The sequence below is a fragment of the Drosophila melanogaster genome, chromosome 2R (genome assembly GCF_000001215.4).
Source record: "Drosophila melanogaster chromosome 2R".
In the NCBI taxonomy this organism is placed as follows: domain Eukaryota; kingdom Metazoa; phylum Arthropoda; class Insecta; order Diptera; family Drosophilidae; genus Drosophila; species Drosophila melanogaster.
Window position 1 is genome coordinate 16705434 of NT_033778.4, and position 27672 is coordinate 16733105.

The 27672-nt window shown below is 40.2% G+C and overlaps 1 protein-coding gene across 4 annotated transcripts in view; it reads right to left on the reverse strand.

Moving 5' to 3' along the window:
* Pgant9 (Polypeptide N-Acetylgalactosaminyltransferase 9) overlaps positions 1-27483 on the reverse strand; it is a 59682-nt gene extending 32199 nt beyond the window's left edge. For 2 of the 4 annotated variants that reach the window (NM_166189.2, NM_001103872.1), the window contains exons 1-2: positions 25466-25951; positions 76-846 (exon numbers count right to left, since the gene is read on the reverse strand). In NM_166189.2, the coding sequence (NP_725603.2) occupies positions 76-466 (391 nt within the window). In that variant the 5' untranslated portion in view covers positions 467-846; positions 25466-25951. Of the gene's footprint in view, positions 1-75; positions 847-10720; positions 10779-25465 lie in introns of all 4 variants that reach the window. The other 2 variants (NM_166188.2, NM_001103871.1) reach the window with 2 other exon arrangements.
* Positions 27484-27672: the final 189 nt, after the last annotated feature.

Genomic DNA, 27672 nt, shown 5'->3' on the forward strand with positions numbered 1-27672 from the left:
CTTACATAAAGTATTCTCTTACTATAAACAAATACCAAGGGCAAAAAAATTGTGGTTAAAAACAGCTAGACTCACCTTCTTGTGGCTTTTTCTTTGGCTGCTCGGCCGCCTTCTTCCGCATCCTTTCCGCCTGTAGGTCAGCCTTATGTTTTCCCACAGTGGGTGGGATGTCGGCCTCATCGTGCGCCTGCTTCTGTCCTCCTCCGCCGATGACATTCCCATTGATGCCAAAGTCCTCGCCAGCAGGCTCGTTTCTCAGAGCCAAGGCAATGGGATCACCCAGTCCTCCGGCTCCGCCGCCCACTCCGGGAGCACTGCCTGCCCCACTGGCACCAGCCCCCTCCTGGGCGGCTCTACGCCGGGTGTCATCCGTGTATACCAGGAAGGCAATGCAAAACCAAATGGCCAGGGCGAAGGCCACCAGCTTCACAATCGTCGTCGAACGTCGCCGCCAGATGAAGGCCATCTTTGGTTTCTGGATTTGTGGTCTCAACCGGTGCTGCTGATGGAGATGTTGATTGTAACCCAGAAGGTGCTAATGGAAGCCGGTTCTGAATATCTTTCCTTTTTGAGCGATTTGAGCTTTCACTTAGTTAGAGTACAAGTCGTTGGCCGACAACATTGCGTATACGCAACATTAATCAAAGCCTGGCAATGATTTATGATGCAGGATATGTTTTTCTCGCTTGCAATCGTTTGTTACGGGTTTTGCCTCCTCCTGATATGCGTTGTCCTCTTGGAAGATTACGTCTATGTTTTCTAGCAGTCTCTGCAGTTAAACGGTCCGAAGCGCCTGGATATGTGTAAACGAATAACTATCAGAACGTACGAATCCTTGGAAAGAGCCTGTGAACGAGAAATGCAAAAATGTCCATCAGATGATGATTTAATTTTACAGAGCAGCACAGCCCTCGAGGTCTGGTGAATGCAATTAATTTATATGACATTAAGCTATTAAATTGAAACGCACATCAGGTAATTGAGTCATTAACGATAATATTGATTTTGGATTTCTGCTGATGATGCCGCAACTTTATCTTCGCCTTACGACGCCGCATCTGCTGCTGCATTTTGCAATTAAGCTCAAAGCTAGAAGCAGCCCTCAATCTCTGGCCTCGTCGTAAACATAAAGCGACGGGCAACATGCTACTAATGTCAATATTATATAATTGCAGCAAAAACCGCATCAGAACTTTGTACCGATCCGCAGAGTCCAACGTGCCCCGTGCCCCGTACCCCGTGCACCTGTCCTCTTGCCACTTGAGTGGCTGCCAGGTAAATGACACGGACACGCCACTTGAGCCCCAAGCCAACGAATCAGAACGGGACAGAGGTGGACCTACACAGCAGTGGAGTCCATGCCCGAAACAGACCAACAGCACGGTCAATATGCTGGGAAAATTGCACCTAAATTAAGCATTAATTAGGGCGTTTTCACAACAACAAAATGTTCTTATCTCGGACAGTTATAAGCATAACTAAATTATGCCACAATATTATGCATGATAACAAACATAAATAAGTTCGATCTGCAAAAGTTAGACAAACAGCAGCAGAAATACATGCGACCCTTTTGCTTGCCTGATTTTTCCAGTGTACTGTAGAGTGTGATGTGGTGAGGAGCCGGAGCTCAAGTGGTTGGCCCACAGAGAGTAGAGTTGCGTGTCAGGTTGGTGCAGTGCATCCAGCAAGAAGAAGAATAAGCATCGGCGGCAAAAGCGTCATCATACGCAGCAAACAAGAAGTTGTGGTTCTTTCGCCTGCTAACCACAGTTGAATACCCTTCGATGCTAATCCAATTAGCGAATGCTTCTCCGCCCGCAGAGTGGATTATGTGAATGGCGAATGGTAAAGGTTGCGTTTGATATTGTTTTCAATTGAATTAGTGCCAGGATTATATCAGGCATTTCGAGCAATGTTTGATTTCCAGGTTTTCAGCATTTAAGTCTGCATTCTATTCGGAGCTTTCGTTCCTCTATGCATTTGATTTCTTTGCTGAGGTCATAATAAACCATCTAAATATAAAAATCGATAAATAAACAAGTACCTGATATGGTGCGATTTATGTGGGAAATCCAGTCATACGTTATTTTAGACACATTTATCAGCTTGAAAGCTTGTTTTTACTATCGAATGCAATAGAACGAAGTTTTTTTTTTGCAACGTGTAAGCCCAGTAGCAAAACTAATTCACTATAGCCTCGAGCGAGCAGTCTATTAAGGAAAATGTGTATATAAGGAAAATGAAAACTAATAAACATTAGTCGGTGCCTTGATCGGCACTCATTCTAAGCTTCTTGACCACCGTGACGGACCGAGACTGCAGTTCTGGCCCTAAGTAATCGCCTGCACATGCTGGCCAAAACGATGTAGAGTCCAGAGGGCCAGGCAATCCAACTTGGAGCTTATCAATTAGAGGGCAGCATCAACCACTCCACGCTCGCTCTTCACCCATAGCAAACTAGCCATGGCAACTATGTGTGCATACAATAAATACAAGTTAATTACTTCGTGTGCCTTTTGTTATGGCTCGTTGGGTTCAAGTGCCATCCACCCATCCACCCATCCAGCTATCCAGCCCGCAAACCCCATGTGATTTTCCCCCCCACCATGTTGGCAATTTCCGTTGTATGCGCTTATAAATTGAAAACAAAAGAGAAAGACTTTGGGATGAGGTGGGTTCGCAAGGGGTCGTAACCAGCATGTCATGTCCTCACTCAGCTGTAAAAACAGCAACACAACAACACAAACTCTGCCGGAGTTTGCCATCGCAAAATAGAGCGATTAAAGTTGGCAGACAGCAGGTCAGAGGAGGGGTAGGAAAACGTCAAAACCAAATGTTGACAATCTCAATTATTATTTCGGAACCGGCCCAAAATACACAGCCACGACACGCTAATTATTGGCGTTTTGCTGTCAGATTCGTCAGTTTTCCCCATCTAAATTTAGTTTATCAGATCCAAGTCGACGCATGGTTCAGTCACTTCAAAATCCTTATCGTTTATCGAACCAACTTGAAAATAAAATTCCCGACAGGCTATAATTGATGACTTGTTTGATAGATTGCAAGCAGCAACTTGAAATTTCCCCCGCTTAAATGTGTATATTAATTAAAATGCACTTCTGTCGCTGCGGCATTCGTTTGGCTGCGGTGCACGCGGCGTATGCGCAATGTTTGGTTTGGGGTTTGGTCTTTCGGCGGTGGGATGCTATTTGAAATGCAGCTATTTGGCCATAGATATCATAATATCTGCCATTTGGGGAGTTTGTTCCACTCTAAATGGTTATTTAATTTATTTCGATTTTTTCCCATCGAAAATTCGAATGGATATTAGGGTTTCGATGGATAATTTACCATAATGGCTGCTATTTAATTAGCCTATATTGGGTTCTCTTTCTGATATGTTCACATAAAATGGATTCATAGCGGATTTGAGAATGTTGCACGGTTTTAAGCGCCAGATTAGTAAGCTCCTTTGTTGCTATATATAACAAACATATATCCCTCCGTTTTTAGAGTGCAGAGGAAACGTAAGAATCAATGGCATTCCCTTCGCAATTACAAACTTATTTATGTGACTTTCACTGGACACTAATCGAAAATAAATTGTATTGTGTTTTATCACCAATTATATTGTTTTAAAAAGTTTGAGTACCCATCAGGTTTTTGCCGGTGTGGGTTTGATGAGTTGCCTCTCAGATTGTGCCCGAAACGATCCAATTTCCGGCTTGATAGTGGATTGAAAGTTTTATTATTCCTGCGATAGTGGAACACCACCAAGACCTAAAAACTGCAGGAACAGACCAGAAAAGGCAAGGGAAGGAAGTAATCGAGGGCCTGATAAGTGTTCCTATTGTTAAAGTGATGGCCAGACTTCTCCCTTGTTGATTTTCCCCCGAAGGCTTCTTGTCTTCGCCTTTCCACCTGTATTTACCTGCAATTTTGCTTCGTGTTACCTCTTATCGCCCGGCTAATTGACTGATAAGCGATTCGAACAATTTGTGCCTTACCGATGAGTCTAGCTCTGTGTTCCGCTGCCAGATAAGATACAATTAAATTCAATAGGCTGGCAGCTCGTTGGGGAATGAGAAAAGAAAGAGCATAAATGGTTAGCTCGTAGATTGCTTTTAGTTCGTTTGCGGTCTTATCTATGCTCTGCATTAATCAGAGCCTTCAGAAATAATTGCCGAGATAATTCGTCGAACACTTAACTGCAAATTAAAGGCGCGCCTGCGGAACAACCACGTTTCGGTTCGCTGTAAGAAACCTCAAATTACGCATAACAAAGTCCAAGAATTTTTCGCATTTTCTTTGAACAGAGGAGAGCAGGAAAAACGGGTAAGAAAAGTTTATTGTCACGGTTTCAGCTTGCCCTTTTTTTTCTCTCTGCTGTTCTTCCAGCTACTTTTTGAATACTTTTGCCCGGCGATCATTTGTCATTTTCTTATGCAGAAACTTTTCGTGGGTGGAGGAAGGAATTTTCCGGGTTGTGCATTTTCACGCTGGTTGCGGTTCACACAGTTTATAATCATTATTATTTATGCAGACTTAATCCACAGTTATTAAAACGCAGCCACAAGAAACTCCCATTCCCGCTTCCCACTCGTTTAATATTCATTTGCATTCGCTGGCAAATGAAAACTTTTCAGTTTCTAATGAGTTCTTGGCTCTCGGAGTGCATTGGAATGAAGTCGCTGTGTCAGAATGGGTCAGACTTTAGCCTGAACTTTGTGCCATAATTTTTGGAAATTATGTCCATTCGTAAGTCAAGTTTGAGGATATGGTTAAACGTGTTTGATATTCAGAGGGGAAAACTGGAGAAAACACACACACATACATACACATAATAAACGCGAGCCCCCAAAGTGGCAAAGAACCGCAGAGCCAGAAAACTTGGAGATGGATGCTACTGCCACTGCCATTGCCATTGCCACTGCCACTGCTATTTCCACAGCTGATGATGATGAGGTTTTGCCGCTGCAGTTGCAGGCAGCTTCGCTTCGTGGAAAGAAAGTTGCCATGGAGAAAATTTAATCAAAATATTTGCACATCCGCCAGCAGCGCGAAGTTGCCAAGGCGACTAGAATTACCAGTCTAAGAAGCAGACCAGCATCTTGCCACGTTCGGTGGGCAGGAGTGTGGATGGGTTTTGCTGCCAGCAGACAGATAGACAGTCGGACGGACGAATAGATAGAAAGACAGACAGGTCTTCTTTCCAAGCAGGTACAGTGAGAATCAGAATCACAGGCAGCCAGCCAGCCAGCCAGCCACACCACACAAATTGAAATCTCAACGGATGATAATTGAATTCGACTTGGTCTGCGCTTCTGATGCTGCGGGACCGACTTGGTTCTTTGCCAGAAAATATCAGTATTAAATGCAATAAGGCTGATTAGCCTGCGGCGGTACGTTCGTAGATATCTGAGAATATTTGGAAAATTGAATTTAACCTAGGAAACTTTTTTAACAAGATAACTGAAAAGAACAGTGCTCGCAATGAATTCAATGTTAGGTAGAGTGAAATTGAAATTTATATTCAAATCGTTTGCACACTTTTTTTTTAATTTTTTTTTTTCGAAATTAAACTAACAACTTTCTAACTATTACTAATATTTTGGATGACACATGAATTAGCTTAAAACATTAAGCTATAGCTTGATACGAATTTTCCTAATTCTCAGACTTCGAAGCGGAGCTTCACTGTATTTGGCAGAACTCCTTTTGGGCATTTGGTTCATGTCACGGAAACCAGTCAAACCTCATTTGCGATGGCAAATGCAACCGGCGCGCGACTTCGTCTTCATCTTCAGCTTTTCCTGAGATCGGTGCATCACGAAACGCTTTATATTTTATTTTTCTTCTTTTTTTTGTTTTGCAGGTTGAACGGCTGTCGGGCAGCATCTTTGGACTGGTTGTTGTCTTTGACAATTATTTACCGTTGGCGCTTAACTGTTAATTTGCGAGGCAGTCCGCCGCCAGGTAACCAGTTCGAATCGCTCCATCGAGGAGGACCTGTTCGAGCCGCATCCTCACCTGCATCCTCACCAGTCCGACAATTGGTCACATGCCACGCATTTTTTATGGCTCTTAATTTGACAAACGGGGGCACCAGGAATGCTTTTCCACACACATCTAGAAAATGTAATTAAATGTTTTTCCTCTAACATCTGTTTCTTTCCATCTGGGCGAGTGTGTGTGTTCGTGTGTGTGTTTCGGCTTTTTGCCGTTTTTGTGTGCACTTTTCATTGTTCGAAAATAAATTACAGGATGAGCGAGTGAGGGGGGGCCATTAAACTGCAATTAAATAATTGCCAGTCAACAAGATTCATGGAGTTTTCTTCTTTCTCTCTTGTGCATATCGAGTTTTGATTGCCAATTTGCATGGAAACTCATTAGAGATGTCATTACAATTTTGGAAAGTTTTACTGTCGAAAATTTCGTAGAGTTTCTAGAGTTGAACAAACTTGCCCATCTGATATCATCATCATCATGATTGGACGCCCATAAACCAGAAATCAAATCAAATTATTTGTTTTCCCATTTCTTTGCCGGCAGACTTGATTTGATAATCTATGACAACTGGCCACAAATCGTTTCCTTTGTTGCCAGCAAACTTGTCAAAAAGTCGGGCTAGATTTTTGCCTAATTCATTCAACAAACTGTCCGAAAGAAACTTGACAAACTTGTTGGCCCAGCCCACAAAAAAAAAAAAACTACGGCGAGAAATGCGAGAAGAATTCAAATAAAACGCAATCAGAATTCCCCAGATACAGCTTTGGTTTTTGGTCCAGCCAAAGTTCTCTGCTCTGATTCCAATTCTGCTATTTCGTTTATTTGTTTTGTGCTTTTCGGCTGACCTTGCACGTGCACAGCCCGAAAAGAAGGTCAACATTCCACTGTCTAATGCCTTGCCAAAAACAAGCAGAAACCGAACCACAAACTAATTTGGGGGTCAAGCAAGTCGGCCAAAAAAATAAATGGTAAAAAAACAGCGCAGCAAATCGCAGGAGCGAAAGAGCAAAAGGCCACTTTTAAAGGAAAATTCGATTCAAATAAAACTTGAAATGAGCCGCAAGGAAATCAATTGTTCATTTGCATATGCATGCATTTTCCACCTGCAGTGTAGACTGCACCACTACCAATACGGCGTTTTCCCTCTGTTTTATTGCACGACCCCAATATTTATTTGTTTGCCTCTTTTTTTTTTTGCCAGTTTCAGTTTGAAGTCAAAGCCATTTCGCCGGGCCCTCAATTCCAATTCCCTGCCATGCCCGGCCATTTTTCCATTTTTCAACCTGACCAGTTGGCGGCATCTTCACGATTTTCACGGTTCTTTCCTTAAATTTTTTTTGTTTTTAGCCTTTTCGGCTTTTGTTTGAGTTTCGATTTTTGTTGGTTTTTCGGTGCACTTCAGAGCGGGAATTGCATTTTGCCGCTTTCAATACGCCTGGCTCTTGGCCATTTGGCCATCAACTTTGGCAAATTGAATAAGAAACTAATTTCGAAGAAACTTAAATATTTATCAGCGGTAATAGATGGTAAACGACTAGCTTCTATATATTACTGACAACTGAAGTTGATTGAAATATTCCTTATTTCTTTAAGTCAGCAAGTTTACACCATCTATTTATTATTTGATTTATTTGTTGGCATATATACAAATAATATCATAACCTACAAAAAAAAAAAGGTTGGTCTATGCAAATTAATTTGACCCTGATACAATATTATTTAGCACCTCTATTTGGGGCATAGCTCTTTTCCATTTATCACATTTCCACAGACACCACAACTCCTCTAATTCGTTAGCAAAACTCGGCAAAAACAAACCCTCGCTGTAACTGTTTGCCAAAACTACTGAAAAAGAACGAACCACACACAACAACAAGTTATCAGCGTTAATTTTGTTTGTTCAGGTTTTCCCAGAGCAAACAAAAAGAACTAACAACAAAAACACCAGCGAAAGAGGGAAAAATTAATTTATTGCCTGCAACTGGGACTATAAAAAAAAAAAGAGGGAAGACGGGCGGGAGAAGTACGGCTCGTAAACAGATTTAGATTTAATCAAATGATAGCCCAGAGCTAGATTTGAGTTGTGAGCGGCTGCTGGATTTGGTAATGCACTCAATATATTTCAATGTGGCAGCTCGATTAAATATTCCACACCATCGCAGTTGCCAGTGCCCAGCAGATTGGCAGGCTTTTTGAAAATTTGGGGAAAAATGTTTTGTGAGCCGGGGGGCAGCGAAACATGAGAAATGGCAACAGATTTGGGGACACACATCCGCCTCCGCTGTTGGCCATATAAACTAACATCGTCAGATTTTGATATAGATTTTTTTTTTTTGTGTTGGGGTCACCGAAGGGCAGCAGACATTTTATTTCTCTTATGTTTTTTGTGCCGCCCTTTTTTCGAGGCAGATAATTCGGTTGCGTTGTGGCGGAAAATGAAAAGCCTTGGGCTAGAAAAATCGAAAACGTTACGCCTGAAAATTGCCTGTCAAATGACAAAAATGGTTTCATTTTCCGAATGTGGGCTCCAACGCCTTTGTCATCCCCCCAACCCTCCTCTACTAACGCCTATTGGTCATTTTTCCATATCTATGCCCATTACATGCTGCTATTATATATATTTCTTGTCCCTTTTTCGACTGCTCATTTTGGCTGGCATCAGATTAGGGCCCACATTTTGTGGCCAAAATACGGATGGATAAAGGAGCAAATACTAGAAAGGATAAAACTTGTGGAGCTAGATGAAATTGAAAATAACATTTGTTGGAATTTTACGCTGAGGTTTGCCATGTCCAACAATTTGTTCCTAGCAAAAGTTTTTATATTTTTTGGCAAAGGTCGCATAAAGGGGAAATGGAGATGAGTCAAATTAGATCATAAATGATATTGCATAAAAAGTTTATGGAAATTGACTGGACTTTGAACCTGTCAAGAAGTTTGCTTGTTTTGGGAAAAGTTGTTGCCCGAACTTTAGGGCTTAGCTTTCGAAATTAGAATTCCTATCAGAAAGTGCATGTAAAAAGTTACCAAGTCTTTAATATTGATACATTCATAAGATTGATACATATGTTTTTAAAAATAAATCATAAAAATCTTATGATTTATTAAAGTAAATCATAAGATTGATATGTTTATTAAAATAAATCATAAATCTTCCACTATTTGCATTCAATATAAATTGCTTAAGCTTGCTCAAATCCGATTTAACTAGCTAGCATGGGCACACTGTGATTTTAGTGTGGCCTACTGATTATAATAAGCTACCTATAAATAGCACATAACATATTCTTTCCAATTTCTTAGTTCCTTCTGATTAATTCCAGCAGTTGAAGCTAACATCTTCAGTTCCTCATTAAATACGTTTGCACCTCAGTCGTTTAAATTCGGTTCGTTAAGGTAAAATCAATTTGAAATCCTCTGGGAGCTAAGCTCCCCCTGCTCCAGATCGAAACTCAGAACCCTTTGGTGTTTCCTACCACTGGTCGGTGGATTACACTGCTTGTACGTTGGACGAACGGCAATTACAAACTGCTTAAAAGCAAATAAATCCCTGCCAGGCAATTGCATCGACGATGGCCAAAGGATAACGAGTATTTGTGGGGCGAGAGTGGCCGGCACATAAATATATATAAACATTTGCCGCTCCATTTAATGAGGCTGCAAGGAAAACATTTCAGCTGCCTGCAGCTCGTTATCGGCGGACAACGCGTATCTGGTTTTGTATCTGTTTCTCTTGCTGTTGCTGTATCTGTATCTGGGCGACATAAAACTGTCAAAAAGTCGCCTATATAAATCGCTAAACTAAATGCCTTTCATAGTTTAATGCCACCTCTAGGGATTTGAAGGAGCGAATGGATGGATCCATGGAGGACCAGACAACGTGTCTCTATCCAAGTCCACCATCCACGCCTCGATGTCATTAAAACCGAATGAATTATGCAGTAGCCCAAGTGAACTACTTGCAGTCCGCCCCTGAAAAGCAGAACACAAAAGTGCACAGAGGCAAAAGCCATATCACTAAATCAATTAAATGTTTATTTCTGAAATATACTTTCTAAGTAAATATCAACTTATCGGGGATCCTCTATTTCAAATTGAATTTATTCACATTATGAACAATATGAGCATTATGCTCAAGCTCGGGCTTTTTCCTAACTATGAAAGAAATAACTTTGATTTTATCTCCGTGTAGCTAACTTCAAAGCGTTGAAAAGGACAAACTGCGAGGAAAGAAGAGGACCATTGAAGCAGTTGACCAGTTCTTGTCGCGACTGCAGTTGTTTGTTGTTTTAATTAACTAATTAAGATTTTTCTATGTCGCGCCTAGGTAGAAGAAGCAGCCGTCCAAGTGCCTCTGGAATGCCAGCATTATTTGTTGCAGGAGAGTTGCTAAGGACCCAATTAACCTTTTATGGCCATTTGGCACAATAACGAGGCCAAGAGCGAGAGCCGGGTCCGACAGCCGTGCAGACACACAAAAAAAAAGTTAAGGAAAATAAATACAATACAAACATATATAAACGGCAACCACAGACACACACAATCGAGACAATGAAACCTGGTCTCTTGGCCAGTTAGTTGGCCGTAAGTAGCCGGCCATGTTCAGTGAAATTGTTAGCCATATTTGGCGCACAAAACAATGGCTATCATAAATTCCGACTACAAATTGACATTGAAAATTTGTTTGTTTTCCCTGCTGTTTGCTCACCTTTGCATGAGTTTCCTTTCCCGCTTCCTGATCTTTTTTGCAAGCGTGACCACAAGAGCTGCAATTACAGAAAAATATGCACACAGAATATTAGTTGGAGCTTCGATATATTTTCCACTATCAAACAGATAATTCTAGATCACTATGCATTTAATTATTTTTGTAAGGCTATGAATTTATGACACTAAGCCCATATGTTTGTCGCGGGCGTATTCATTTCCGTTTTGGCCACGCACGTGGAAAATTTCCCATAGTGAAGGGTTTTATTATAGTTCGGTTGGTGCGTTAAATATGAAATTAATATACGGAATTTATGGACGCAGAAATGGTAAACGCTTGTTCAGGAGACAGCAATTAAGTGTAATATTTATGGGGTGTTGTTAACATAATTAAAGTCGAACATAACTAAAAAGAATTTTCAGTTTTCAGTAGGCAACATTTCTTCATAGCTGTTAAAATGTAGCATGCAAATTTCCTGATCCCCATTTTTGCCAACAAGATTCCTAAGCATTTTCCCCAACATTTTCATTTTGGGGTCACCGGCTAATCAATATGGTTTAGTGTCCCCCAACGGGGTTTCCGACATTTCTCTTCTTCTCCACTTTACCTGGCTTTCTCTCGGGTTCAATTCAAACGCCCACATACTATGTATTATCGCATATTTTTCCTGCTTTTTGCCATTTTGCCCTGTGCTCTGCCAAACCGGTTAGGTGTTGGCCGTTGTCTGCCGATATGCAGCTACTTCAAGGCATACGAGGACAGACAAGCTTGGCCAAGAACACCGATCCAATCGCATGACGTTGAGCTATGGCTATATGGTGTGGGCAGTCGATGTGGATGGGGATATGGATGTGGATGTGGATGTGGATATATGGTGACCAACTCACCCAGATAGATGGGCAAAAGCCAAAGTCCCATCTCGACGACACATCGGTGGGCTAATTGAAATGGCAAAACTAATTAGCGATGCTTTGAGAGCAGACTGCATTTCCCCCCGCCCAAAAACATACATACAATGTTGCCCGAAAGCCAGATAAAACCCAAGCAGATGCAACTGGGAAACAAAACACAGAAGCGAGAACAAAATGTTGTGGCGATCGACTTTAAGCTACTTACAGGAATTGACCACCCAAACTGTTGAAAACCTCGATGGCAGTTCATTAAGGTAAATGGTGGTTCATAAACTTTAAGCCGATTACAAGAACGATTCGCTTTTGCCGAAAGGTATCCCAGCTCCACTCTGCTCTGGCTTCAAAAATAAATGGCGTAAATTATTTGCTAATGATCGACGGACAAAGTGCTGGGATTACGTCATGGAGACTGGAGCTATCATCGTCATCATCATCATCATCACCATCGGATATGGGAGTTAATTTTGTGCAATTGTCTTAAACCGTTTTGAGTGGTCAATGCTATATCCCGCATAATCATCGATGAGCGAAGGTCGTGTGGCCATAACTAAACACGCGATGCTTCTTTTTTTCATTGTGTATTAACTAAAGTCGGAGAGTGGATTTACATAGCTGGAAAACCAGTTATCACGGCGTCTCGTCATCGCAACAACAAGCAGACGCACCTCATTGGAAAACATTCAAAGGTTTAGATAAAGTCAGGTTTTACTCAAATGTTACCCTTGCACACGACATTTAATTACAATACAATCAAAATTGCAGTCTTGCAATAAAGGGCCGAAAAAGATAAACACGCCAGCCAATAATTCTTCGCCAGTTGTTTTTGCCTCATAAAAATCCGAATTATTTGCGGAACTACCATGGAGACATGGACAGGAATGCCCTTTACCCCATTCCAGCCAAAGTTCCCCACTTCTCCGACAGCCAAGGGACAAGGGACTGCAGTGTTGTTGTCGTGTCAGCAGCATCCGGGGAATGCAAACTGCAGGTTTGGCGAGGAGATGCAGTCCACAAATTGCAGAATCATGCAATTTGTGGGCACTTCGAATGCAATCAACAAAACTGTTTGATTTATGATCATTTGCAGTTTGCACTAATTTTTCAAATCACAAAAGGTACCAGCAACAACAAAAGCCCACAAAACCTGACTCGACACAAAAATTAATCATAGCACTGGAAAAGGATGGTTGGCGGCCAAGAGGATGCAGACATGAAGGATGGGGACCAAGGAATCATTACAATCAATAACCAAAATCGATTTGGACCTTCAAAAGGGTTTCAGTAGCTGTCCGTTTTCAAATAGAAATGACCTCGTGACACGAGGGAAAAAGCGAAGAATGTCATAGGCCTAGTATCATGCACACTCTCAATTGAGCTAGAACTATAAAACCAGTTCTGATACCCAAACAATATATACAATATATGTGTTATATTTTACATTAGTTAAGCGCATTTAGGGCTAATTAAGCTAAAACAAGCATCGTTTAAGCAATAAAAAATCGTCATTAGTATACAACCATGATGGAAAGTTATGCGAATATTTTTAGAATTCAAAATGAACTCTTTACCCCATTTCGTCCGCCATTTCGAATCGTGTCCCGTGGGCACCACTCAAATGTCCATAGAAAGAGGCGGAGACGTCCCGGCCAGGTCTTGAGAGATGTAATTATGCGCAGACTTCCTTTGGAATCTCGGGGAGCAACCTCCTTTTGGGTGGACCCGCGGACCGGCCCCTTTTGGAAGCACCATTTTTGCATTGTGATAAACGAGCACTCCCTTTGTCTAGACTTTGGAGCGATCGCTCCTTACAACATCTTCATTATGAATTATGTGCGCCGCGGTTTTCCAGCAACGCATTCTCATTCCCATGGGACATAACTTTTGTTTTATCACTCCAAACGAGACGAGGACTTATCTCTGCCCTCGCGAGTGCTTAAACTTTTGCCAACATGTTGCAACTAATTACACAAAGCGACACGTGCACGTTGTAATTTTATTTGTTACATCTCGAAATTAGCATGAATTTGCTAATTAGCTGCGATTGTAAATGTTGCAGGCGAGGCGGCTGCGATTTTATAGTGACGCCAGCGATGGCCTCGAAGAGTTGTTTTGCTGCACTTTCCTGTATCTGCATGTGTGGGTAGTATCTGTATCTACAAGTTTGTCGTCGCTACCCACAGCCGCAGATACTTTTCAGTTTCAATCTAAATATGTGCGCAAACTTGCAACACACATTGGGCAGGAAAAAAAATTCACTACTCTATTAGTCATATGCAAAGGGTATCGATCTGAACTTATATAAATAGTAATACTTTTAAATAGTTCTTAACTTTTATATTAAGTTATTAAATAAAGAGCATAATTTTAATGCTGATCTTGCCGACGAACCCCTGCTTTGATTTGTGTTCAAAATGTGTATCACATATAAAAATTCTTAGAAAAATATCAACAAATTTGACTCAAAAATACTATAATTTTAATTAATTTAATCTATGGGACAGATAACTAAGGAAACCAGATACCTTAACTATTCTAGGAAAACAAAGATATGCAAAGTTTATTTCAATTGAATGACGAAGCGCAAAAATGCAACTTAGCTAAACTTGGTTAACCTTTTAAAGTGCCAACTTCTTTTATCAGTAAAATATGTATCTTCATCAGTTCCTTCTCCATTTCTTTACCGCTGCTCCGTGCGGAAACGCAACTCATTAAGCGAGTCTTATCAACAAGCGATTATCGATTAAAATGAATTTAAAATAGAAATAATACTGTCATCTTATCAATCAACAAACAAGTTTGGCATTCTACAAGACCGAATCGAAGTAAAGTCTGATCGACGGGCCACGTGAATATTTTAGCAAATATTGAGATATAAATACAGAACGAAACACAAGCTTGTAAATTCATTGCACTCGATGCGGCAATTATTTGCACACATTCATTACGGATAACAAAACAGAATATTTGCACCTTGCCGCAATTCTTTGTTTAGCTACCACCCCCCACCTCCCTTGCCAAGTGGCCATTCATTTTACATTTTCCATTCATTATACACACATATACTTTGTTAACAAATATTTGACCATTCGTTGCCAAAAATGTTTACATTTAACGTATTTACATACGTGCAGCAACTGCTGTGCATAGGGCATTTTTTTTTGTTTCAGTTTTTTTTTTTTTTGTTGGCCGTTGTTGTTGTTTGGATTAATGCACATCAAAAGTTTGACAAAAATTATTTTACAAATGAATTTTGATATTCGGCTTGTGCAGCATAACAGCAAAAAAGATAAAACCAAGAGAAAAACATGCACGAATTACAAAGAGAATGGAGCACGGTCCTACATAAAACATAATAAACATTTATCGCATTTATTCATTGATGATATCAACCACTGCAAAAACTAAATGTGCCTATAAAAACAAATGCGAAATAGCCGCGGGGTAACCAATGACAGTGAAAGTGATCCAACGGATAGACACACGACGATGACGATGGCGGCAGATGATGATGATGGCAAAAAATATCTGAATGAACCAAAGCCGTAGCTACCGGCATTGATGGAGCATTAAGTTTACATAACTTCGAGCAACACAAAAAATTAGCCAGAGTTCAAAGGAAAAAATATGAGAGATATATAATCATGACTTATGAAAGATGGAACGGGAAATGTTCCGTGAATTTAAATAAAAGTTATGCAAGGAAGACATTACAAGAATCATCCAACATTGTTTATAATGTATTCAGAAATCATCAACGGGATGTGCAAATATTTTCAAGTCGCACTTTTCACACTCAACTATGCAGTCAAGTGAGTAAGTAATTAAGTATAATAATAATGCTAACCAAATAAAACAGCAGCTTCCATGCAAATTACTTAATTACACTTGAAATAAAGTATAAAATATGCACCCATAATGATTAAATTTCAATTCATTTGCAGCTTCAGTTGGTTAAACCCTAATTGCAGCAACACGAAATATTCCAACCACCGCGATGTTGTTTAAATTACCATTTCTACAAACTTTCTTTGTTTATAAACAAAAAGGAAAACAACAAATACAATTAGAGTGCTCGACATGTTGGCAGATACGAAGAAAGAAAAAAATGAAGAAAAATCAGGTGCCTTTGGCCACTGGAAAGAGGAGTACAAATAAAAGAAAGAAAGAGTCGGCAGCGGAGAGAGTGAAAGAGAGGGCGCGAGACCGGCATAAGTAAATAGCTGTAAAGATCCCCAAAAGGCAATCAGACGGTTGTTCACCTGGCCTTTTCGGTCGGTGGTCACCACCTCAACACCTTTTGGACCGTGCCCACTTTTCGCTTTATTCGATGGTTATGGTTTTCATTCTGGTGCCTCTGTTCTTCTTTTTTTTATTTTATTTTTTTATTTATATCGCATACGGTGTATACAGTATATACACCTTTTGGTTAATTTTCAACGTGCCTGGAATGCCAGGTTTATGACTCGCAGGCATTCATTTCAAATTGACTGCCTTTTGCTGGGAGTTTTTCAAATTATACTTTTATCTGCGTATATATCTGTAACACATTTTTGCGGGTGTTGATTACCGGGCGACCCACATAACCACTGACAACACGGCTTCATCTAATTAGGCTTGCAACACACACTCCGCCAGGTGAAAAAGAAGTAAATAAGAGTGAAGAAAAAAACCCGACAAGATCCAATCCGATGAAGCAGCCGCCTAATTACAGCTCAATCAGCTTCAGATTCAGCTGTTGGATGTTGAATGTTGGTAGTTGGTAGTTGGATGTTGGATGTTGCGGCTGCTGCAGGGCTCGGAAAATTGGCCCATGGCGAACTATCCGTTGCGTTACATAACTTCCAGCTTAATGACTTCACTAAACTCGGAGATTGTGGGCCCCGTTGGCATGCTTTAAATATTTTGCGGCACCTGAATGCATTTCACAAATTTTCTGTTGCAACCCGTGATAAATTGCAGTCGCCGAAGAGTGTGCAGCCTGTTTCTTTTTCAGGCTCAACCCACTGCTGTTGCTCTTTGATCACACTGACATTTTCTGGTTAGGCTGACTCATGAACTGCACCTTCGCATAGGCCCGGCTTTAACCATTAACATTTCAAACTTAAAGGCTAAACGCAGGCACAGCGAACAATTTCAAGAACTACCTTTTAGCCAAAAGATATACATATTTTACTACAAAGTAAAAAAATTGCATTTTTCCTTATTAGTCTTATATGAAGATTACTACAACTGATCGCTTTTATCACTTTTTTATACATATTTTTCGCAGTATATGGCTGATGATGAAAAAATGGGAGAAGCTATTGCTATCATCATCTCCTGCATTTGCATTTGAAAGTGTCGATTTGCAACAAAGTGAGGGCAAAAGATGTGGAAAGCTTGTGCTCCACAGAAGATGCGGGGTGTACTTTAGTGGATGGAGGACCACAGGCCCCAACCAAGCGAAACATCATCACCGATTGTACTGCTGTTGCCGCGGTCGTTTTGTATTAATGATGATGCAACATTTGCCACAAATGTAAAAAGTTTGGAGTAGAAAAGATGCCCCAAGCTCCAATGGCTGAGTAAAGTTTATTGCCCGAAGGCCAAAAGCGCGTTTGACTCTCTCGTGGTTAACTTTTTTTTTTTCTTTCATTTTTTTGTTTTTGGCCCACAGTTGTAAACTGAAACCTTTTTTTTTGCGCTTGATAGCTGACGAGGATCGGGTTGTAAATAGTTGAACATCTCTTCAAAAGAACCCCGGGGTGTGACTTATTTAATGGCAATTTTAGCTATTTGCTGTTAGACATAAAAATAATTAACATTGGTACTCACTTAAAATCGAATAGCCACTTTAATTGAATCGCAAAAAGACCATTTGTTTGGCCTATTTTGAGCCGTGAAAATAAACATAAATAGCTAAGTTCTGAGTTCTTCGTTTTTATCTAAACAATTTTTTACAGCCGTATTGATTGATGGACTTAAGTGTGTAAAAGTTTCAAAACATTCTTTACACAACATTTTTAGTACTTTGTTTTGCATTTAGAAACCACATGAATGACAACCACGTATATGTATGTACATTTTATTTATTTTTGAAAGGGCACACTGACTTCGTTTTCGATTTGGCCGGCATTGGCACCTTCCTGGTTAAATGCCACTGATATGGCTAACTCTTCAGTTGGCTCGAGGTGACTTCAGCTTCAACCTGAGGCATTTGCATTGGCATTTGCGGCAATGTGCGGCTCAGGTGAGCTAGAGAGCTTGACAACTTCTGGTGATTCTGCTGCTGCTGCGGTTACGGTTTAATGAACATTCATGTCTCCTAATGCCGAACCGAAACAGAGGAAAAACTGTGAACAAGAGCCGGCAGAACACACTACTGCTATGGCATTGCAACAAAAAACCACGAGTAGTTTTGTATATAAAACAAAGCACTGAATAGCATAAAGCTAACAAAACCCGTCGCCGTTGGAGGCAAACTCAGCGAATTGCAACAGGTTTCTCTCGATTGGCCTTTCGGTGTCGTTGGTTGGTGGTTTATTAAATCTTCTGCTGGCCATTGTATTTGTATTTTATATTTTTGTTCATATATTTATTTTTCATTTTCATTTTTCTGCCGCCACTTCTGACAGCCGTGATTTGTTGCCGAAGGTTAGTTCAAGTCATTAGAGCTGCTTTTGCTGCTTCTGTGGCCATAAATTGAAGATGTTTTTGCCTTTTGGTCTCTTTGTGATCTAGGCAATTAAATGCTTCGAAAGTCTATTGTTTGTTCAATTAAAATAGTTGGATATTATCTGCGGCGATGAATAAAAGATGATTTGCTGGCGAATCGTTTCGGCTTTCAAACAAAAATAAACCAATAGGCTGATGTTCGATATTAACGACTTTAAACAATTTGGAATTGCCACATGTTAATTTGTATGCTTTTGATTTTAAGCAATTGAAAATATTTCATTTGATTATTTATGTGGAATTTAGAGGTCGATACAAGGCCTATTTTAAAATAAAGATTTTTAAATGGTTTATTTTGTTTCAATATTTATGCGTAACATATTTGAATGCTGCTTTTAAAGAAATATAATTTTTGGCTATATATTAATATTTTTATAAGATATCTCTCAAACTTAATTTAGCCCTTTCAGTTTACCCTGATCAACTTGTGCAGCAAAATGGTGCCATCCAATGGCCACTAACTGATTCGCATTCAAAACTCTTCTTTCGCACAACGTATTTATAGTGATTTCCCCCCTATTCATTTCCCCTATCTGCCATTTCAGGCACTTCAGCAAATGACGGCAATTAAAACTTAGATGCCTGACTGTTAGTGTCGCTTCGTGGCCATCAGAGCTTTGGCTACATTTAATTATAACTTGAGCACTAATTGTGCGTTGTCCACAATTAAAAATATCTTTTGGCAAGTGGGTGGGGCGGCCAGAGCACTGATTTGTCACAGACGATGGGGCAAGTGGAGCAGAGTCCGCTGCTAATTGCCGACCGACCAGGTCCAAAACGAGACATCCTCTGGCCTATGCCAACTATAAAAAAAACTATACAAACAAAACAAAAAAAAGCAGTAAAAACAATGACAAGACAAATGTTGGGACAAGCAGCAACAACAAATCAACACGACTGCAACATGCGGCCTACAAGTTTTGTGGGCCTACAAAAGAAACTTTTTTATGCAGCTAATCCAATTCGAAAGCAATTTCTGGGATTGAGCGAGGGGATGGTAAATGGTAGATGGTGACTAGTGGCTGTTGGATGGTAGATGGTGGATGGTGGGTTGTTGAAAACCCCCATTTACATGGCCTAAGACCATGTCTGGGATCTGCCCACTTAGCCCGGCAGACGGCGGAGCCAACTTAGAAGACGAGTTCATTGAATTCTTCTCGCTGGGTATTCGCCAAACTCGTAAATTTTCAACATACAAGAAAAAATGAGAGGAAAAAAGAAGCCAAATCCCAAACCAAACAGGTTCTTCTGCATCCACCAAAAACAAAGATATGCACAGCGAAAAATGGGGCAAAAAGATTGTAAAAGCAATTGATTTTAATTATAGAAACATACAAGAAAATTAGCTTAAGACTAATTCATTGTATATTAAATAGTATACATCACGCAATGGTTATTTTTTTTTTACAGAGAAAACTATAAACTTTGTGAAAAGCGAAGCATTCTCTCAGTGTACCCAAAGACCAGACTTTGGCTTACACATGTACGAGTGTGTGTAGTTTTTTTTTGGGGCCTGCAGCATCTTTTGAGTGGAATGCGGCAGTCAACTGCCCTGAAAACTGAGACGACTCATCTTGGGTTTCGAATCTGGAGCCCGGGTCTGGGTTTTGGTTTTGGTTTTGGTCAGCTGCAAATGCATAAAAATCTGCGGCGCATTTCACTTTAGACTGCGGCTACTTCGATTAAGTAGCTGTCAGTATGTGTATCTTGTATCTCGTATCTCGCCACTCGAGAGTTGGGTGAAAGCGTTCGCATCTTTTCACATTGCACTTTCAGGCCACTGGCAACCCACTTCCATCCATTTCCATTACCAGTTAGAGCCTTATCGAAGTGTCAAACAGTTGACCAAACAAACTAATTGACCCAGAACAGAAATGGTAATCTAATACCAAAGCACACCAGAAAAACCAGCTAAAAAGCAAGCCTCAAAAAGATTGGTATCTCGATGGCATACAAAAGGGCAGAACAACTCAATTCGAGGGATAATCGGTGTATATTCCTTTTGTTGGCACCAACAAAAGATGAGGGATTGCTGCCAGTCATTCCCGTGACCTTTCAGCCTTCCTAACCCAAAACATCAATCAATCAAAAATCTTAAACAACAGAAGACAAAAAAAAAAAAGATTTTTTAAAACGGAAATGAATCCACGCTTTGCACATTAACCACAATTGCGCAGACAAACACGCAGAGTGCGATAGATACACATATGTATGTATGTACATATGTACCTATATCTCATGACGCACAAAAACGGGTTCATGCTCGGGGGTCCTGATACCCACTCTTTTGCCACCCACTTCCACTCGCACTCGCACTCGCACTCGCATTGCCCCTCCCCGCCCCACTTAATGACCTTGTAACTCAACTGTCAACTGTCAGCACACGCAGCAGCAGAATGGCAACAGCAAATCAATAGCTCGGCCACAATTTATAGTATCCATGGCCATAAATTGGCCAGCAGCCCGCTTGTTGCCCCACCACATGTCACAGGCTTTTGGCCAACGGAAGGCAAGGAATTCTGGCCAAAATAGGCTGAAAAGCAGGCGAAATACATAGATGGGATTGAATAGTCTGTGAGAAATCCGCAGAAATCAGCAGAAACCGCACACAGGCGCAGTGGCCACTCATTATCATATAAACAAAAGGGTTCCTCCATATACAATAAATACACACATGCCAAGCCAAATGTAAACTGTCGGCGAATTTATGTGTATGAAATTTTATGAATTTATGAAGAAAGCCTTCGCATGTGGGCCTGACATAATGGTTAACAATGTATTCATTTGGAATATATGACCCAAGGATCTCGCACTGAGAATACTCCATCAGCAACTTGTGAATACGAAATGTGAAGCGAAATATTTATACTTAAGTGACGATCTTGCCGATTTAGAGATTTATTTATATTTATTCAGCTTGTGGGGATTATACATATACATTGTACGTATAAATTTTAAAAACTAAATATTATGCGGGCAAGCATTTTAAATAGGTTTCCGTACACTAGAAATAAATATATAATGAACATATTCATTTTCTATAATATTGCCATTAAATTATTTGTAGAGGTACCTAAAAGTCGGTACTAAAGTATCTGCAAAACCTTTTGCTGTTTGTTGAGGACATAAAGGTGTGGTAAAAGGTTCAAAGAGAGTCAACAGGTCAAAAACCTTTTGAAGTCAACATAAAATATTGTTTTGTGTAATTTTATACCCACTAAATATTTTAGCAATCTTGTTCATTCATACTTTTAAGAGTTATGTAGTGAAGTTCGCGATGAACGGAAATGTGTATATCCACTTTGAACCAAGAAACGGCTTATCACACTGGAACATTTTTGTGCTGGCTTTGTTTACATTTTACATACACTATGCCACTATTTAAGTTGAATTAGGCATATGAGGAGATTGCAGATTGAGGCAGGCAGGCAGATTAGAGAAGACGACCAGCGAGTAGCTAGTTAAGTGCGAGCAACAGAGAAAATACAAGCAGTTTGTGCGATATCGCGGCTGAAACTTCCGCAAACACTCAGAGGGCCAGAGAAATGTGCCTAAGCAAGCACAACACACAAAAGCTGCGACTTAAGGCCCCAGAACAAACCGAACCCTCAACAAGTAATGAATTACGCGTCAGACTTTCCGCACTCCTTTCAAGAGTTGCGCTGCGAACAATAAAGGAGCCAAAAAGGCATGAGCAGCTGAAAGGAGTTGCCAAAATGTACCAGCAACTTTGAGTTGGAGGCTCCACAATGAATTAGTGTATGTGTGGGCAAAGTGAACGAGTACATAAAAGCCTGCTAAAAAGTTTTGTTTTGCATTGTTATCAGCTAAGGGAAGCAGAATTATAAAGGGGCCAGTCAGAGAAGCAAACATGAAAAATAAACCCAAAATCAGCAGAAGACCAGCGCAACGCAAGTTTTGACAAAAGATCTCGTTTTGTTTAGCAGGAAGGAGTTACGGTTCAGCTTTTGTGCTAAAGGATTCGCCGAAGGAGCAACTTTCTTAGAGAAATAAATTAGTAGGTCAGTTGTAAAAAGATTACAGAGAAAGAGAAAAACAACAAGAGTTGGGGCAATTGAGAAAAATCTTATAAAAAGGTATCTAAAAATAAAATCACAAAACAAATGCATGTGCAAAACAAAGTTGATTAATTCACTACATTACATTTGATGTATACTTTCCTAACAAGTTAGTACCCAGAAATGAGGGAAAAGCACTACAGGAATTCAAACAACGTGTCACTTGTCTGTCCAAAATGGATACTTCCATTCATCTATCCACTCGAAGAACTTATAAGAAGTGCTCCTAACTGGGTTAGGGTTAAGTTTATCAGTACCGCCTATCCACTTGAACGTGCAGCATAGCATTTCCGTTTGACATTTCCTTCTGGCACGCCCATCAATCCCTTCAGCATTCCGTACATTAGAGATATGTACCAGCTGGCAATTCGATGCGAAACCGAAACGTGCAACCAGTCAGAAGAGACAAAGAATATTGTATAACGCTTTTTTTTCCCATGTACCACATTTTGACAACTGTTTTTGCTCGTTTTTTTTTTGCTGCAAACTAAACTGTTTTCCTAGTTCTAGTTTTTCTTCACTATTTGCTTTTATCCAATAGAGAACGTGCAGACGTGCGAAATTCGAGCGAAGAAGCGGCCGTACGAGATGAATTGGAACTTCAGCTCACACCTGCTCGATATTATACCATAACTATAGTATATTGTATAAGCCATGCTATCACGAAGAGCTGGCCAAAAAGAATGGAGCCCATGATGTAAGCCCGGTCAAAAGACATGCTAATATGCTGAGTGATTAATTTATCGAAATTAGCATAAATGGCAAGCGCTTCAACTTTTGCCGCCTGATCGCCACCACAGGTGGCCGCCTATATCTTTAGTCCTACCTTTGGCCCAACCTTTACCCTTTCTTCCTCACCCAGACGCCAGTGGCCGACATAAATAATTAAATTTAATTGCCGTTGCTGCTTCTTAATGATGCAGCCAAGCATCAAACGAGTCAAAGAGCCGAAAAGACCTCTGAACTTCGGGCATTTTCTCACCTGAAACCCGTTCTTATGAAAATGGAAATGAAATTAAACGCAGACCTCGTCGGCAATGGCAACCAACGACAAGTGACAGCGATGGAGGTGAATTTTATGAAATTAAGCAAATACTAAATGGTTATATAGGCCAAGAAGAAAGGATAGGAAAAAGGGGGTTTCTCATTAACACAAGCGACATTTTCCCTTGTCAAAGGGACTCGGCTTAATTGAAATGGCTACATTTAGGAAATGATTACTGGGAAATAAAAATGAAACGAACTTCCAAATGATGCAGAAAAAAATACGCACTGCCATTTATGGTAGTCTGAAAAAGTTTGCATTACAAGGACAGTAGAGTCTTAAAAATAAATATAAATATGAATGCATATATCATGCGGCTTTTATTTAAATATTGATATACATAATCAGCTAATTGTTTGGTAATTAAGGACAGATGAGGAATTGTCTTTTTTTAGCTAACAAAATATTCCACAGTGATGTCTTCCCCAGCTATAGCAAAAAGATAAGGCTCGCCCCCCAAAGATATATGTACAAACGTATATAAGCAATCTAATCTTATCTAATCTAATTTTACACAAGACCGACTGGCAAAGACAGTCTCCACACAAACCAGTTGAAATTAATACTTGACCAGCTGAACTGGTTCTTATTTATGCCAAAAAAAACAAACACACACAATCTAAAATATATAATAAAAATTTCTGATTAATTAGACGGCTGTATAGGTGAAGCCTCCCATTTCAGCCGTGACACCAATCCATGCCACAATCAACTGTCTAATCTAGGCGGCTCCGGCTAACAGCCAGCAGTCTTTGATAATTAATAACAAAAAGGGGAAGAAATTCTGGCTTCATGCCTTTTATGCCTGCGATTCTAGGCCAAAGAGTTTTTCCAGCAAAAACCAAAACAAAAACCGGCAAAACGCACGCAGCCAGACAGGCCAGCCAAGCACCAACCAGGCTAAAAGAGTGGGAGTTGAAGAGGTGGCTTAAGTGCTGCCATGGCAAAGCCAGAGGCAAAAACAAAGCGGACCCATTCAAGGGTTTTTCTCGCACAGAAATACACAAATATACAAAAGCCAAACACGGGCACAGCTGCTAGCGGAGCAGAAGGCGACTATAAAAATCAAATGAAATTTATTGATTTTTCTTTGCAAGTGCCTGCAAAAAAAAAAAACGGGGAGAGTCGGCAAAGTCAAGGAAATGCCCAATAAAAAGTAATTTGCAAACAACAAACCTCACATTTCTTTCGCACACAAATTTTTTAAACCCTCGTCAAGTACGACGAAGCCAATTTTATCTAGTCCCCTAAAAACTATACTCCCACTTCGATTGTTATACATTTAAATAACTATAGGAATATGAAGGTTTTCTTTTGGGTAATTTAAGCATTTGCAAAATACTAAACAAAATAAATGTAGATTTGTCGGTTTAAGGAATATGACATCTATAGTTATTATGCATATATGTTTTAGAAATGAAAAATGAGATTTATTCCATGTCAGGTTTTTTAAGACGCGTGAGCTGCCTAATGAAATATATTATTTTTATTTGAAAAATTTTCTATTTCCTTGCAATTTTTTCCGATGTGTACAACTATCTCAAAAGGGAATGCATATTTATGTTTCGTTTTGTTTTTGTTTTTAGCCCGCAGACAAAGTCGAAAGCCCGTTGAAAAGTTGAAAATGAGGAAGTGAGTTTACAGGGGACCAATGCTAACACTAAGACAAGAGCAAGAACAAGAACAAGAACAAAAACTGAAACAAGAAGAAGAGGTGGCGAAAGAAGCGGGGAAGCATTGTAAAATGTCGGCCCAAGCTAACGGTGCACGAGCACCAAGGCAACAAACAAACAAACAACACAGCAAACATGAATGTTTTGTTTGATATGCTGTCAGGCGGGAAAGAGATGGCGCCAGGGGGCGGAAAAGGGAGAGGGCGAGGACCGAAGGCAAAACGACAGGTGCAAGGTGAGTGGAAAAGGGACGGCATGCTGCCGGGTCGCGTGTTTACAAGCTCTTCTCCGTTAGTTCTAAAAAAAAAAAAAAAACAACTTACCCGCCTTTCGCTCTCCGCTTTGCTCCTTGATTCTGCTGTCAAAAATTCCCAAGTTCCAATTTCAATTCAGTTGGCAAGTTTCACAAAAAATTATACCCTGCGGCTGTTTTTTTTTTGTATGCTTTGATTTTTACTCAGTTGCTTTTTGAGCTATTTCGATTAGCATGCTTTAATTTGTGTATGAATTTTTCACACTATTAATTTGTAATTTCTGCTTATTTTTGCCATTTGCATATATGATTTCACACATTCAAAGAAACTTCACAGCTGACTGTGATTTGTGTTGCTGTTGTTGTTATTTCGTTATTTCATTATTTCACACACACAGCCAGACAGACACGCACACGCACACACCTCTGCGTAGGTGTGAGGAGTGGAAGAGGAAGAGAAATGCAACGGATTCACAATTCACCTTAGCACGCGCGCTCTCCCACTCGCACTTACGGACCGACCGCAACCTGCTGATTTGACGGTCAAAAATCGACTGAGTATTTCCCATTGGAGTTTTAGCCGGCAACAGTGGCTCGCAACATGTTCGCAGCCCCAGGTTCGATGTTCGAGTTGCAAGTGGGTGGGGGGGTTGTTGTGTGGGTCACTTCGCTCCTTCTGATAAACACTCGCTGATAAGCCCAGCACAGACACACACACAGAGACACACAGCAAGACTCTTTGTTGTTGCCCCAGACATTGTTGTTCTCAGCCTGTGAATGACAAATGAGCCCGTATACGCCAAATGGAATGGATATGGAATTTGAAATGGGATTGCAAGAGCGGTCCACCCTCATGGGTTATTAGGCGCGGGGGAGGAGACTGACGGAGACTGTCATGTCGCAAAAGACGGGATAAGAGTTTCCCAGAAGGTCCTCGCTTTTCATCCATGGAATGGCTGAGAAATCTGTTTAAATTCAAACAAACCAAAAAAAGAAAACAAAAATACGAAGCGAGGTTAACTAAACTAAAAACTAACTAATACTACTACTAACCTTTATAAATTTATAAATGCATATATTCAGAATGTCTCGGATGTGTTTAATGTGGGCTTCTAGTTAAATTGGTTAATATTATTATTATATGGTATATATATTATTATTTTTATATATACATACATACATATATACATATACATATTATATGATATACTAGCCTTTAGTTGCACTAACTTTCTTTAGCTTTTAATGGGCTCCGCTGGTCATCACTGTTGCAACATCGAACAAGCTCGTTCGCGACTCTTAAGCCGGCTGGCAACTGCAACTCGAACTGCAAGTCTAACGTGTTGGCCACTGCACTTGTCGTTGGCCATCTTCAAATCGGCTTGCACGTGGCTCATTTGCATATTGAAGTTGTTTGCCTTGTTTTTGCTTTTGCTGGGGGTGGGGATGGAATGATGAGGGCGGTTTAGCCGCAGGAAAGTAACCATATTTTTGTGGAAATTTAATAATGACTAATATTAATTAACTTTATTTAATTGAAATTTTTTAGAAGTTGGCGACAGAATCTATTTGCGATTGGCTACCAACATTCACTGCATTTTACATAGCAATTGTGATGTGTAAAGAACGGACCACGAAATTGACAATTTGCAACACCGACGGAAGCTGTTTTTCAATTGCTTCGCTTTGGCACCTCCCCTCCCTATTTTCCGCATTTTCCGCCCGCCGTTCGTTATGGACTTTTCATTGGTTTTGTTTGGCTCTTTCAATTGAAACATGGCCAAGTTTTGGGGCAGCATTGGTGGTGGATATTTGTGGGAACGTTTGGGAGAATGGGAGGACGACACCAATCAACTTTTTCCTCTGCGCCGCATTTTTCATTAGTTTTTCTTATACAGCGAAAAAGTTTTCTTGGCCTCAAAACGAGTCTCGTGTTTTTCACTGCTTGTTGTCATATATTGATAGCGCTCAAGTTTCTGTTTGCACAACTGCATTTGGCCATATACAATGCATCGCATTGCAAATATTGACGAACAAATGGATGAGCTAGTGTGATCATGTACAGCTTGATATTAAATACTTTCACCATAAAGCTAATAAATAGTATCAATATAACAACATTTTCAAGGCTTACGGAAGTTCGAAAAATTCCATTTAAGGTTGAAGTATTTCATGAAATTTCATTTATATATTTGCATTGTTTGTTATTATAGAATTTTCACTTTTTTCGCTTATTTAGGTTAATTAGGTCTGCTATTTCAATTGATGAAACCGTCC